The following is a 15,307-nucleotide window of genomic DNA, read 5'->3' on the forward strand; positions in this document are numbered from 1 at the left end:
AATAAATAAATGTACTTAAATTTGGAAATAAGTACTTTTGTTTCCACCCGGAGACCGCTTCTGAACTTCCTGCTTGATGTGGAGAAGAATGAAACTCTGACTTTGGGCTTTATCGATTAAACGGGTAGATCTTTACGGAAATCGCTGGTTCATAATATTATGAAAAAGCAGAAAGCTGTGATTTGATGTTAAGGCCTTATTTTACTGTAACAGAGAGAGTTGGAAGTCAGTGCTTCTTTTTTCTTTTTTTCTTATCTTTCCTCACTTCTCTTTCCCTTCCCCAGCCCCGCTTTTCTATTTACTTTGTACTTTGTATTTTATAATGCTTTATAATTCAATTTTAAAAAATTGGAAATCCAATGAAATAGGAAGGAAGAGCTAGTGTATTAAGTCTTTTAAAGACCATCAATGATACCAAGTCTATTCCTGTTTTATATTTTACTGACGGCTTTTGGAAGCCTTGCCTGAGCTATTGCTCCCAGCAACGGCCTGCCCCTTACAACAGGGTCCCCAACCTTTCCGGCTTTGTGGACCAGCCGCGGATGGTTGGGGGGTGGAGTGGGGATGGTTCTGCACGAGTGATAGGCAAGCATGCACACGCACACAGTTCCATTTGCACGAGTGGCACGCACACATGCCTTGTGAAGAGTGGCGGGGCTGGCAAAGCTCCCAGCTTGGGCCTTGATGGGCCTCTTGGCAGGCAATGGCTGAAGAAGCCCCTCCCAGGGGGCAGTTTTCCCAGCACTCTCAGTTCCAGTGACCCCTTTGGCACCCAGTGCTAACATTCATTCCTGCCCAGGTCAACCAAGCCTAATTCCTGTGTTCACACCAGATCAGATCAATCAGAGGTTGACTGAGAGTGATTGATGGAGTGGCCTCAGTGCTCAGCTCAGCCCGACATTTTTTTGTGCCAACCTTCCCATGTCTGATGAGGTCCTTCTTTTGCCAGGGACCACCTGGACGTGCAGGACTTCCTGGTGCGGATGGTTTGCCAGGCCCGCCTGGGACAATGCTGATGTTGCCGGTGAGTATGACTTTCCAGGGCTTGCTTCTTCCGTTGAGTAACGGCTGCAGACCCATTGAGAGCCCTGGTGGTGCAGTGGTCAGAGTGCAGTACTGCGGGCTGCTTCTGATGACTGCCGGCTGCCTGCAATTTGGCAGTTCGATTCTCACCAGGCTCAACGTTGACGCAAACTTTCGTCCATCCAAGATGGGTAAAATGAGGACCCAGATTGTTGGAGGCAAGAGGCTGACTCTAAACTGCTTAGAGAGGACTAGAAAGTTATGTAAAGTGGTATATAAGTATTGCTTACAGAGGAAGGCGTGGGAAGAAGGTCACCCAGGAATGAAGGGTTGCATGCCTGCCTTGGTGGCTGTGCAGAGAAGGGTTTGACCCCACAGCACTTCAGAATCCAAGAGGAAAAAGCTACCTTTTCCCCTCAAATCCAAAAAATCCAAAACTCTTCAGTATAAGTCACAGCAGCTACTATTCTGGGTTTGGGGTTTTTTTGTGTGTGTGTGGGGGTTATGGCATTAGAAATCCAGAAGCAGAGGCTGCTGAAAGCAGGATCGGTCCAGCCTCCCTCTGTGGCCAGTGAGCCAGTGAGGCTCTAAGAGCAGTGGGCTCTGTGGGGTCTCCCACATTTTCTCCCTTCAATCCCCCTCACCGCTGGGTCTTCCTCGTTCTCCAGCTGTCTTTTTGGCTCCGTCTCTTCCTCTTGAACCTTCAGATGAAATTGTTTTTAAAACGGCATTCGTGCTGCGTATTGGAAGTGGCAGGCCCCTGACCCTCTCAAGTCAGCCCTCTCCGTTCAGACTGTTAGAGTTTGCAGCAGAAATTCAAGTCCAGAAAACACACAGAGGACTGATTCAGCAGGATCATTAACTTCTTTATAAACATGTAGATTTTTTCAACGTAACGTAAACAAAAACACGAGCAGCAGCAGCAGCTTTAGAGCAGATATCAGTTTCAGTTTCAATTCTCAGCAAAGCAGGCCAAGCCAAACCACACCCAGGCTCTCAGCTCCCATTGGCTGGTCTGTTGCCATGCTTACTCACTTGCTGACTTTGTTAACCATGTCTCTGCCAGTTCATGAATATACTCTGGCAAGAGCTCCATTTTCCGACTTGACTGCACCGTTTCTAGGACTGTTTCTCATCTATCTCACTGGTCCTACATGTGGACCTGTGAATGTCTCTGCCCTGTTTCCAGTAATTTGAAGAACAATGGTCAAAACCATCACATAAATTGGTGCCTTGAAACATTTTGAAATGAAGAGAAGACTTAAGCGAGACCCAATAGCGTTCTTCCAATGCTTGAAGGGCTGGCACAGGGAAGAGAGGCTGGCTTGTTCTCCAAAGCGCCAGAGGGCAGGACAAGAAGCTCATTAAAGAGAGACCCAACCTGGAAGGAAGGAGGAATCTTCTGACAACGAGAACGATTAAGCAAGTGAACAACTCGCCTCCCAGGGTTGTTGACGCCCCATTGCTGCGGGCTATGAAGACGAGATTGGACAACCTTTGTCCAGGACGGGATAAGATCTCCTTCCTTGGGCAGGAAACTTGGGAGTTGGGGGTGGGATGGGGTCACTCAGAATTACCACTGAGAGCAAAACCACCCAAAAAAGCAACTTGGTGGGTTACTTGATGAGTAAGATGAGCCGTCTTGCTGCCATCAAAACCCTGCAATATTAAATACAAATTCCCTTTATTATATTTTTCTGGTACTATCCCTAACAAACATATTTCTGGCTTATAATCTATATGCAGCTTGAGCATCTTTTTCTAACCATGTATGTATGTTTATCCAATATGCCACACATCCACCACACGTGATATTACGTGCCTGGTTTTCTCTGCACCCCTTTTATGGGAGCCTGGCCATAGGTGGGCTGCACGAGAGCAGATCCATCCATCTGAGGTGGGAGGTTCTCTCCCTGCTCGTTTTGTGTGGGGCTGGGGGCCTTGAGAAGTGCCGGAAGAGGAAACCCTCTTTATGACAAGATGGCTGAGTAATGGTGATTTGCAAAAAGTACTTTGTTTTATTTTGTGCCTGGTTGCGTTTTGTTGGGTGTCGGGTTGCTCAGCCAAGCTTTGACTCTCTGCTCTTGCTCCCTTGCAGTTCCGGTTCAGCGGGGGTGGAGATGCGGGCTCAAAGGGACCATTAATCTCCACCCAGGAGTCCCAAGCAAAAGCCATCCTGCAGCAGGCCAGGGTGAGTACCCAGGGCCCCACATGTTCTCTTTGGCCCCGTGGATCCAGCCAGACTTGCTTAACAACCTTGTTCACTCACTTAACAAATGCAGTGATTCATTTAACAATCAGTCACATGGTCCAATGGAGACATTGTCTGGTTGTCTGGTGACCACACTCCTCCTTCCATGTGTCCAGGCATGAGAGAGAATGTCCTTGATTCTCAAGAGAAAGTATTTTGTTTTGACTACACAAACCCGCTGTCACGATTCCGGCAGTTTCCCCCATTTAAATCATGAGTCTCGAGCCAAACTTCCAAACCTTAAAAAGGATTTATTGGGAGTTAAACTGTCCGGCACTGCTTGGGTGATTATGAGAGTTGGCTTGCTGTCAGGATTCCAGCAATCGCTCTAATTAAATCATGATTCTCAAGCCAAACTTCAAAAAACTTCAAAGGATTTATTAGAGGCAGCATGCCAGTAAGTCATCTGTCAACTCGTAAAACATATTGTAGACACGTTTTATAGTTGTCAACAGAAAGAAAGCTGGGGGGAGTTTTAAAGAGCTGGCAGCAGTGTGGAATCGAAAGGACATTCCATTCATATTTTCTTCAGAGACTGATTAGATGACTGAAGCTTCTGCTGCGCAAAAATCTAATTGGAGAGCATGATTGATGACTCTTGGCTATGGGCGTGTTTCATTGGATGATACACCCAGAGGGGGTGGAGGAAAAGCAGGATCAAGGGTGACAGTGAATTACATATCTCAGAGTCGGCTATGCCCAGGCAAATGCCAGATGTAGAATGTTAACTTCTAATAAATCCTTTTTAGTTTGGGGAGGGTGGCTCGAGTCTCATGATTTAATTGGAGTAACTGCCGGAATCCTGACTTCGCCCCTAATAAATCCTTTGAAGTATTTTGAAGCTTGGCTTGAAAATCATGATTTAATTAGAGCGATTGCTGGAATCCTGACACCCCTCTAATCCTGGAATCCTGACACCCCTTTCCCTCATCTCCGGTGTGGCAACACTGAAGCTCCAAGATGGCTCCGGTCAGGTCAGCTTCAGGGTTGACAGTCGGGGTCCTTCTCCCCCAGCTTACCTATCTTGCTCCTCGTGGGACAGTCCTCACATGCAGATTGGACGTGCCCAGTTTAAAGACCCACCTGCGCCTTCTGACCAGATTGTGGGTCTGCCTGGGGTTTTAAATCTGGCTTTAAGCCTTGCGGCCTTTTGGGAAGCCAGGCGCTGCCTTGGATTTTGTTCCGGAAGCTGTGGTGTTTCCCCCTCTCCCTCCCTTTTCTTTCTTTCTTTTTTCTTTCTTTCTTTCTTTCTTTCTTTCTTTCTTTCTTTCTTTCTTTCTTTCTTTCTTTCTTTCTTTCTTCCTTCCTTCCTTCTTCCTTCCTTCCTTCCTTTTCTTTCTTTTCTTTCTTTCTTTTTCTTTCTTTCTTTTTTCTTTCTTTCTCTTTTAATTGGGCAGCAGTTAAAACACTCAACTCCCATTCACTGCCTAATCGCTGTTCCTATGACTTCCTGGCTGCTCTAGTCGCAGGGCTGGGTGGATTTTAATTACAGGAGGCGATAATCACCGGCCTTTTAAGGTATTGAATTCGAGCAACGGAACAAATTTGTCCCTGCAAGGTTATAAAAGGGTGGACAGCCCCATTACCTACCCAAAGATTTATTGACTCTCGTGGAGCTACATGACTTTTTAATTAGTGGGTTTTTTTAAAAAAATAAAAATAAAACACGACAGTGACATTTTAAGCTCTTCACGTAGCGATAGAAAGTCGTCGTTAAATTATTCCAGATTCTCCGACTTCTCACCTCCTACCTCTCTGTCTATATCTGGGATGTGTATATAATCTGATTATTTTGGTGCAGTGGGAATATGACTGTACTTGGCTTAGGAGGAAGCCCAGGTTGGCTGCTAACCCTCTTGTACTTCAGAAGTACGGCTCCCGAGTTGGTCTGCTCCGGTTTTCTTGGGAGGAAATCCCCACAAAGATTCCTTTGCCTCTTTCGGTTGTGCTGCTTAGCCCAATTCTTAGTGCTGATCTTGCAAAAGGCACCGATTCTGATTAGAGAGTTGATTTGATCCCCTCTCTGGGTGAAACCATTTCACTTCACGGGCTGAGTTTGCAGGGCGCCTCCATCTTCCAAAAAAAAAGAAAAACCTTTCCCAGGTTTGCTTGTTACCTGTAGTGCGAATGCTTTGAAGTGGCCCGTGTCACACATGTGAATGCAGCATGCGTGTTTATATACTAGTTGGTTTCATTCAGTTCTGCAGAGCCTTTCACAAAATGCCCACCTAAAGAACCATCTGAGGCTACAAGAGGGGGCATTGGACTGCCCTGGACAAAGTCCAGTCCTAGAACAGCAGCCCCCTCCTCTCCTCCCCTCCTCTTCACTCCCCTCCCCTTTCCCCTCTCCTCCCTCTCCCCCTCCTCTCCTCCCCTCCTCTTCATTCCCTCCCTTCCCCCTCTCCTCCTCTCCCCTCTTCTACACTCCTCTTCTCTACATTCCTCCCCTCCCCTCCCCTTCCCTCTCCCCCTCTCCCTCCTCATCTCTTCTCCTCCCCTCCCCTCCTTCTCTCCCGTCCTCCTCCCGTCACTCTCCCCTCCCCTGTCCCCTCCTCTCTCCATGCCTTTTCCATCCTTCTTGCCCTGGGTTCCCCCGCCCCAAACCCCCATCGATCTCCTCCCCGGCTTCTTCCAGCGTCCGGGTAAAGATGACCCAGGTGCTTATAAAGACCAGTGGGGGTGTTGACACGGCCAAGAGGGGCTCACAAAGGCCCTGAAGGCCGCTCTTGCTGGAGAGACCAGGCCCTGGGTGGCTCTCTAGACTCTGGCTGCCCCCTGATGCCGTTTCTCTCTTTTTTTTGCAGCTGGCTCTGAGGGGACCAGCTGGCCCAATGGGACTGACCGGAAGACCAGGTCCCATGGTGAGTAAACTCCCTTTCCCGCAGTGCTGGGTACCACTTTCCATAACTTTGAGATGAACGAATGTGTTGTGGTTCACCGGCAGCCTGTGCAGACGGCAGCGGAATCGGACAGTGGGGAGGAACGTGGGCCAGTCTGGGAGTCTGGGGAGGACTCGGATGAGGGTCCTGCGTCTGATGCAGAGATGGGGCCAGGACCATCTGGGAGTGGGGGGCTGACTCCAGAGCCTCCAGAGTCTGGCAGCAGCGAGGCAGAGGAACAAGGGGACCCTGTTCCCAGTGCGCGTATGCACAGAGCTGCTAGAAGGCCAGAGCAGCTGAGACAAAAGGGACAACTTGGGAGTAAGCCTTGGAGGTGATTGCCCCTCCCATAAGGAATAAAGGAAGTGCAAAGGCAGAGAAATCTTTGCAGGAAGCAACGTCGCTCGCTCTGTTCAGATTAAAACTTGAAGCTCTGTGCGGACTTTGTACTTCAGTTGTTGTTTTTTAGTTAATTTGGCACTTTAGTTGTTGGCAACAATTCAAAGGAGAGAAAGGTGGGTGCTTATCTCGAGGAACTGTTTGGGACTCATTAGGGGCTGGGAAAGAACATAATTCCCAGCGTTGAAATAAAATAAGAGTTGTTTGGACTAAGCGGGTGCTTAATTAACGGACTCAGGATGTCTTGGTCAGAACAGAATGCAGAGCAGCTCACTTGGTCTTGCCCCAGTGAGGAAGCTTTGGGTTCTGGGATAAATACTTACACCTACTGAAACATTCTGAAAGGTGCTTTCTGTTTTGTGAGGCATGGGGTACAACCTGAGCCCACAAATCACGGGGCCTGAAGGCACTGGGTCATCGGGAGGTACCCAAAATGGCATCATCGCGTCATTCTTTCATTTTGTGGGGCTGGGTGGGTGAGATATTATGGATAATATACGAGAGTAGTAACATTTTAAGTGTTCCATGTAAGTGAAGCAACAAATAAGTGGGGACCCTATTATTCTGGTGTCAAGGGACCCACGTTTTCCGATGGCTCTGCAAACACTCTTGCACTGTGCTACCATACGCTCTAAGAATGATGGTCAACTCACATCAAAGGAACCGTGGTTCGGCTATTCGCACCAATTCAAACTTTGTCCCAGTTTGTTTAATGGTTTGCTATGTTGGAAGGGATACATAGAAGCAGGCAGCGCATTGGGCAGCCCTGGAATCATTGAACTCACGTGCGTTTTGAAGGACGACGCACAGGTTTTGTCACAGCCAAAATGGTGCCAAGTTCTCATTGTTTCGTGGTTTTTTGGGTCACCCAAACTTCTTTGCAGAGGGCAAAGGGGCTTTACCCGCCCCCAGTCAGAGAGGATATGTGATTCTGTCCTTGAAAAAGATACTGAGAGAAACAGTCCCAAGCTAGAGTTGATTCATTTATGTGCTTTCTGCTGCTCATGTCAGCATTTGGCAGGAATGTTCACATTGGGCCACATTATGCAAGATGTTGAATTCTTTAAGAAGTGGATTTCGTTTGCCTTGGATAAAACAGCCGTGTTCCCTGACTTTGGACTGCAGTTTTCGTTGCTTACAAACTTTTCATTGCTTACAAACTTAGTGAAGGAGTCAGGGGGAAAAAAAGTCGCTTTGGGGGCTTGGGAGTTGGAATAAAGTCTTACTCAGAGGAAAAATCAAACTCCGAGGGTAGATTCCATGGAAGGTTAGCTTGGAAGGACTCAAACCCAAACCCTTCCTAGGCAGGGACGCAACATTCCTTGACATGTGGCTAGGAGTCCCTGTTTAAAGACCTCCAGCCAGGGGTGGGGCTGCTGGGGGTTCTCAGGGGTTTGGGAGAGCTAAGATTCTGTGCAATTTGGAGAACCCCCAAATCGCAGTCCTGGCTGCCCCCCCTGCCCCTCCCCTCCCAGGAGTCCCCACGGGGCCCATTTTGCATGCAGGTAAGTGCAGGGCACACACAGAGGCTCGGGTGGGGTGGGGGCAAAAAATGGGCCTCCTGGAAATTTGGGAAGGCTGGAAATGGGCCCGTCCGGAGCCTGGGGAGGGTAAACCCCTCCCTCCATGGTGCAGGAGGCTGACTAGGCTACGCCCCACCATGGCCACGCCCACCCACCAACCAGGCAGAGTGTTATGATAGGTACAGAACAACCCTTGAGTAACAAGGATATGCACATGGAAATGTTTATGAGAGTAGTTATGAATAATTATTCAGCCACACACAGATACAGCTAATCGAGTAAAGTTTATTTTATGAAATAGCACAGTCCAATAAACGGTCCAGGTCATATACGTTTAACAGCCCAAAGAATATCCAATTACAAAGTCTTCTTACCGGTTGCCTTTGTCATTTACAGTAAACAAAGATATCAAAGTATAAGCACAGCATAAATACAGCAGAGAACCTTAGATAGCAACAGAATGTCAGAGAGAGCAAGCCATGATCTCTAGCTCCCTCTTATGGTAGTTTGCCATATAATCAACCAATCGGAATATAGTATAAATCAATACAGGGATTTTGTCTTAAAGCTACAAACATACATTGTTGGTTTATATATTGCCAACTCAACTAATTGGCGGACAGATTCCTAACGCAGAGAACCCTTTGCTAACATTTTTGAAGCCCACCCCTGCCCCCAGCCCAGGATGTCCCCCTGCCCTCTGTAAGCAGGATATCTTCTCTGCCAACAGCCCTTAGTGCTGCTAAATGGAAATCAGATTTCGAGTCAGTTAGTTCCCTGCTTCTCCTCCTTGGAACAGCCACAGTGGTCACGTGGAAGGCAATTATTCAGCCCTTTAGATACTTGAAGCAGTCGATCGTGCCTTCCATTCAAGCCTCCTGTTGACTCTCATTACTCGTCAATAGTCATTATTTAGCAGCTTGAATCCTATTGAGTTAATTTCCTTAATGCCTGTTGAGAATAGAACTTAGAAGGCGAGATGTAGCAGCACATCTTTAAGGTGGCTTTTAAAACTGAAATGGTGTGGACTAGGTGAGCCTTAGAGGGATGCGGTGGCCCAGGCGCTAAGATGCTGAGCTTGTTGATCAGAAAGGTTAGCAGTTTGGCGGTTCAAATCCCGAGCGCTGCGTCACGGGTTGAGCTCCCGTTCCTCGCCCCAGCTTCTGCCAACCTAGCAGTTTGAAAGCATGTAAAAAAATGCAAGTAGGAAAATAGGGACCCCTTTGGGGGGAAGGAAAGAGTGTTCTGTGCACCTTTGGGTGTTTAGTTAGTCATGCCGGCCACATGACCACGGAGACGTCTTCGGACAAGTCTGGCTCTTCGGCCTTGTAACGGAGATGAGCAGCGCCCCCTAGAGCCGGAAACGACTAGCGCGGATGTGCAAGGAAGGGAACCTTTACCTTCCACCCCACTGCATTTCTGCAATTCTTAAATCCATGCCTGCCCCCCTGGGGAGGCTTCCCACTTCTCCTGCCTGGATGCAACCGGATCCTTGGAGACCCTTCAGGAAGTGAGTCTCTTCTATGGGTTAAAGATTGGCTGGGTGCTTGTTGGTGCTGCAGGCCAGGTCTTTGATGAGGCGCTTGCCCAACAGAGCAGCTTCCTTGGTCTGCCATCTCGGGGGTCCTTCGAACCTGCCTCTCCCTGGCTTCCCCATGACCTCTGGACACCCCAGGATTGTTTTCCTGATGCGCTTTGTTAACAGTGTCTCTTTTCACACAGGGACCCCCAGGTGGTGGAGGAATCAAAGGTGAATCGGGAGACATGGGACCTCAGGTAGGAGTGATTGGCAAGTGGGTGTGGTCTTTTTGGGGAGGGACGGTGGGCGGCTCTGCTTCGCCTCCTGAGTCTACTGAATTTTGCTTTGACTGGGAAGCTTTCTAAACTTAATCATCATCTCCGTTTAAGGACCCCATAATCCCTTGCAGGGTGGAGTCTGGGTAACTGAATGGAGCTGAGTAAACACTGGCCGGATGCCCTTCCTGTCACCAGTGAGGAGTTACATTCAGCAGATATATTCCCACGGTGCCCAGAGAGAGAAATATCTGCCTCTACCTAGGATCGAACCCACAGCCTCCTGATTGTGAGGCGAGAGCTCCACCCCTAGGCCACCGCCCCACTTACTCTTGAATTTTGCAGTCTCCTTAATAATTATTCTGGGGAGACGCATCAACAACACGACGTCCAGCCCCCTCCCCCAGGTGCAGGCTGTCCCTGCACCTAGTAACAGAGCGGCCACTCCTGAGCTTCCTTCCTCACCTCTGCACCCTGTTGGGGTCTCGTGGGAGGTGAGGGTCCCTTGGCCTTCCCTCCAAGGTTCTGATTCTCCTTTGGTTCGATTTATTCCAGGGTCCACGAGGCGTCCAAGGCCCCCCAGGTCCAGCAGGGAAACCAGGACGGCGGGTAGGTCAACTCTGAAAGGCTTAGCAAGGCCTGGCAGGTCCAAATGTTCCATGCAAATCCTTGGTCTTGGACCAAAGACCCTGGTAGGCCACCTGTGCCAGTCGTTGGCAGGTCGCCCCGAGACAGGACGAGAAGCCCGTTTGGCAGGAGCCCCCAAAAAGGAACCACGTCCTTTATTCCAATCTGTTTGGGCTCTGATCAAAGCTCCGCCGCAATTCCCAAGTGCTTCGCTCCAAATTCTGCCTGAGTGGCGGTTCTTGGAAGATGAACTCAACAACCTCACATAAGTGGGTGATACCGCCTCCTTTCGAAGACGCAAAGAGGAAGCGCAAAAGTGCAGGTTGGACATTGGGCAAATCCCAGGGATTGTGTCATGTGCCAGTGCCCCCACCCCCCGTCCCCCCCGAGTTGAAGTGTGGAGAAGAAGCTGAGCAAAACAGGGGTTGTGACTGTAGCCGTGGAAGAAAGAAGCACCTGTTCTTGGAGGGCAATTCGAGATGAACCCCCAAAGTGCTGGGGGCACCCAGTGCAAACAACGAAGGTGTGAACTGTCAAGGCCTTCAGGTGCCTAGAGATTATTCAGAGTTTTTGCAGCGTTAATTCAGCGCCAGAAAAATAAACACGGATGGCTGAGGCTTCATTTTACATCTTTATAAACATAGGTAGATTTTACAAACCAGTTGTCTTTTTCTCCAACATGGAGCAAACTCAGACAGAAACAAGTTGCAAGTAAATTCAGTAGCAACTCAGGAGCTCAGAAAGAGACCTCAGTTTCTCTTTAGTTCAGCAGGCAAGCAAGACACACAGCAGAGGAGAAGAGCCGTGTCGTCTTCAATAGACAGACTCGGAGCTCAACAAAGCTTCAGAGCTGCAGAGCTTAATATGGAGCCACGCCTAGGCTCCTTGCAGTTTCAGTTTCCAAACAGTCCTCATTGGCTGACCTTGTTACCAAGCTCTGTTCCAGTTCATGAATATACTCTGACAGAGATTCTCAGTCATGCAGATCGTGGTTGTCCCAAAGGTGCTTTTTCAGGTAGCAACTGGTTGTTTAATTTTGAAGACATTTAGCTTCTCCTCCAAGAAGCTTCTTCAGATCTGACAGGATAGTGGGGAATGGAGGAATTTATACCACTTGCAGAGAGCTGGTCCTTTGCATCCTTTTAGACAGTCGTTGAGGCCACCTGGAGGTTTATTTGTGTCCTCAGGTTCACCTAAGAGGTGCTCCTGGTCCCTGTAGCCTGCAATTTTTCCTCTGGAAGTCCATTCCTCTTCTCACACCATTCCAAGGGGGGTTCATCCCAAATTGTATCTAAATCCCAATTTGAATATAAATCCTTCCATTCCTCACCATCCTGTCAGAGCTGAAGAAGCTCCTTGGACGAGAAGCTAAACGTCTCCAAAACAAAAAACAAGAAAGTCCAGCTGCCTCCTGAAGAAAAACCCCTTTGGGACTGTCAAGGCCTTGCCTTCCCCAGCTGCAACATTTGGCTACGAAAGCTGCACCACCAGGAAGGTTGAAGGAAAGAAATCAGGATGCCAGAGTGCTCACCCGAAGTGTGAACATCCAGGCTAAACTTTGCACGTTTGGAATGCATCTTGCAAAGAGAAGAGCCATTCAGGAGGACTCAGTGCTTGGAAAACCCCCAAAAACGAAGCGGACAGAAGAGAAACTGCGTGGTCCTATCTGACAACACAAGCAGGAGCTTATGAGAACTTCAGTTATGGAGAGACAGTCCTGGAGACCTGGGATCTGTTGGGTCACGAGGACTCACAAGGGTCTAAGCAACTGAACGAGGAAAAGTTCTCCTTTCAGGGGGAATTTCCCGACAAGGGAAATCTTCCTGGGACATCAAGTTCTGTCTCGAGGAGAAATTCCGTGGACTCTCCAGGTTGGCTTTCCATCTTTTCTCAGCTTGGAGGAAGTCCGACCTCTGGGGCTGCATCCCTTTCCCTCCCGGGTTCGTTCGTGTGCAGCAGCAGACGAGAAGAACAGAGAGCGTCAAAGCTTGCTTCTTAAGACCAGGCCAGAACAATAGCAGCAGTTTGAAACTGGGTTTGTTCAAGCTAACCAGCAGCCCTCGCTTGGTTAGCTGAAAGACGAAGCCAGTTAGCCCGTCTTTGATCTCGGCCGAAGCCACCTGGGTCCTACCGTAATTCCTTCAGGAAGGGCTCCGTATGCTGCGTCTCCAAAGATTTTAAGAGAATCGACTCCCTCGGACTTTCCTCCCTGCGTCTGCAAGGGAAGGCGGGGAGCTGTTTGTCCACACAGATTACAGCAGAGGTTAACAGAGTTGGAACTGGGACCTTGTAGGTCACCTAGTCCAACCCCTCACCCAAGCAGGAAACTCTACACCATTTCTGACAGATGGAAGTCCAGTCTCTTCTTGGAAGCTTCCCATGGTGATGAGGGTCCCACAACTTCTGAAGGCAACTTTTGTTCCATTGATTGTGCTCCCTGTCAGGAAATTCCTCCTTCTTTCCAGGTTGAATCTCTCCTTGATCAGTTTCCATCCATTATTCCTTGGCTGGACTTCAGGTGAGAATAGCTTGACCCCCTCCTCCTCCTCCTCTCTGGGGCAGCCCCTCAAATATTGGAAGATGCTCTCCTGTCTCCCCTGGTCCTTCTCTTCCCTGGACCAACCAGGCCCAGTTCCTGCAACCGTCCATTGTGTGTTTTATCCTCCAGTCCCCTAATCGTCCTAGTTGCTCTTCTCTACTCTCTTTCTAGAGTCTCAACATCTTTTTATAGTGTGGTGATCAAAACTGGATGCAGTACTCCACGGGTGGCCTTACTAAGGCTCTTACTCTTAGTTTTGAAACAGCGTTGGTGAGTTCTGCAAGATTCAGGATTCCCTAATTCAGGATATCCTGCTTTTGAATGAGTTGCCATAAAGAGCAAGGAATCTTGTGGCGTGTTAAGGAAGAGTAGATGAAATGCTGCATGCATGTTTGTAGACCAGGAGCCTTTGGACAGCATCATGTGTACCCAGAGCTGCCGGTGGGGCGGAGGAAGAGTGAAGAGGAAGAGGAGGATGGAGTCATAGCCACCTGTCTTCCAGCATTGCCGCTTCTCTCCGTTCTCCATTAATTGGGGGAACTAAGGGGAGCATCTAAACCACAAGATCCGACCAATCAAGCCTGTTCCTGGGCAGGGGAACCTTTTCAGTTAGGAGAAGTCATGGAATAGATCCATGGCCGATTAATTAAGATCAGGGGAAGTTACGCAAATTCATTTTGTGCGTCAACTGTACCCATCATCGCTAGGCCGGGAAGTGTTGCTCATGGTCATTCACACCTTAGTCTCACTCACACACAGAACCACACAAATGTTGGATGGCTACAATGCAATGTACATGGGGCTGCCCTTGAAGAAACTGTGAATAGTGCAGATTGAAGTGATACGTGCACACAAATGGCATCGGAGGTGTGTGAGTTGCACCAGCCCCACTAGTTTGGGAGGAAGGAAACAGACAGGCCTGCAAGAATTGAAACAATGGAACGGAAGTTGCCTTCGGAAGTTGTGGGAGCTTCATCCCTGGAGGCTTTCAAGAAGAGACTGAACTGCCATCTGTCGGAAATGGTGTAGGGTCTCCTGCTTGGGTGGGGCAGGGGGTTGGACTAGATGACCTACAAGGTCCCTTCCAACAATCTGTTAATTCACATCCTCTGATAACCGCAGTGCACACAGAGAGCCGCCTCAAAAGATGTTCTCGCTCTTATGGAAAGGCAAGTTGTGTGCAGTCCTGGGTGTATCTTTCTAGAAGCCTATTCTCTCCCTGGTCTTGTGGATGCCAAGGGGTGAGGTTTACGAGGCAGCAAGTAACCAGGAAACTGGACAAGTTACCGCAATGACCAGCAGGAGTGGCCTCGAGGAACAAGGAGGAAGATCTGCGACCAAGACAATGGTCAGATAAAGGAAATCCGAGACCTGGACAGAAATGTAATCTGAGATAAGACCCTCCCTGATTCTCTAAAGGGGGCAAAGAGGGAGGCGCATTCACATTTGTAAAGTTCTGTTACTGTAAGCTTATAATAAAGGTAGTCTTAGCACGTGCCGGAAGAAAAATCCATCTGGTTCAGTTCCAAGCTGGGAGAAGGATGCTGGAAACAAGATGGAGGCTGACTGGAACGAAGGTTTATTGATGAAATTCACACAAAGAGAGCCTGCAGTTCTGGGCCAGCCAAACAACAGCTGAGTAAGAGGAAAGGTTCTTATATGGTTCTGTGTTTTTGAGGTTTTGGGATTTGTGCCATATGGGCTTTGAGTTTCTAAAAAGGTGTTGGGCAATTCCTGTTGTGTGGCTCATGGTTTTCATCCTGTGCTGGATCTTGGTTGACGGGCTGCTGCACTAATCCTGCACTTTGCTGTAAGGCGTTCCTTGAAATATTCTGTCTTGAATGGATTTCTGCCTGCAGCATTTGCTTTGCTTATGAATAGAGCCATCTAGATACAGGTGAAACTCGAAAAATTAGAATATCGTGCAAAAGTTCATTTATTTCAGTAATGCAACTTAAAAGGTGAAATTAATATATGAGATAGATTCATTACATGCAAAGCAAGATAGTTGAGAAGATTATGGCTTACAGCTCATGAAAACCCCAAATCCACAATCTCAGAAAATTAGAATATTGTGAAAAGGTTCAAAGTGTCCCACTCTAATCAGCTAATTAAGCCATAACCCTACAAAGGCTTCTTGAGCCTTTAAATGGTCTCTCAGTCAGGTTCAGTAGGAAGCACAATCATGGGAAAGACTGCTGACCTGACAGTTGTGCAGAAAACCATCATTGACACCCTCCATAAGGAGGGAAAGCCTCAAAAGGTAATTGCA

The 15,307-nt window shown here is 48.4% G+C and overlaps 1 protein-coding gene across 2 annotated transcripts in view; it reads left to right on the forward strand.

The window, feature by feature from the left end:
- Window positions 1-15,307, forward strand: part of COL5A1 (collagen type V alpha 1 chain) — a 250,402-nt gene that overhangs the window by 130,065 nt on the left and 105,030 nt on the right. For both annotated transcript variants that reach the window (XM_026719149.2, XM_087914298.1), the window contains exons 12-16: window positions 950-1,024; window positions 3,122-3,214; window positions 6,079-6,135; window positions 9,798-9,851; window positions 10,425-10,478. In XM_026719149.2, the coding sequence (XP_026574934.1) occupies window positions 950-1,024; window positions 3,122-3,214; window positions 6,079-6,135; window positions 9,798-9,851; window positions 10,425-10,478 (333 nt within the window). The remainder of the gene's footprint in view (window positions 1-949; window positions 1,025-3,121; window positions 3,215-6,078; window positions 6,136-9,797; window positions 9,852-10,424; window positions 10,479-15,307) is intronic.

The sequence above is a fragment of the Pseudonaja textilis genome, chromosome 17, assembly GCF_049901715.1.
Source record: "Pseudonaja textilis isolate UNSWEBS1 chromosome 17, rPseTex1.2, whole genome shotgun sequence".
Taxonomy (NCBI): domain Eukaryota; kingdom Metazoa; phylum Chordata; class Lepidosauria; order Squamata; family Elapidae; genus Pseudonaja; species Pseudonaja textilis.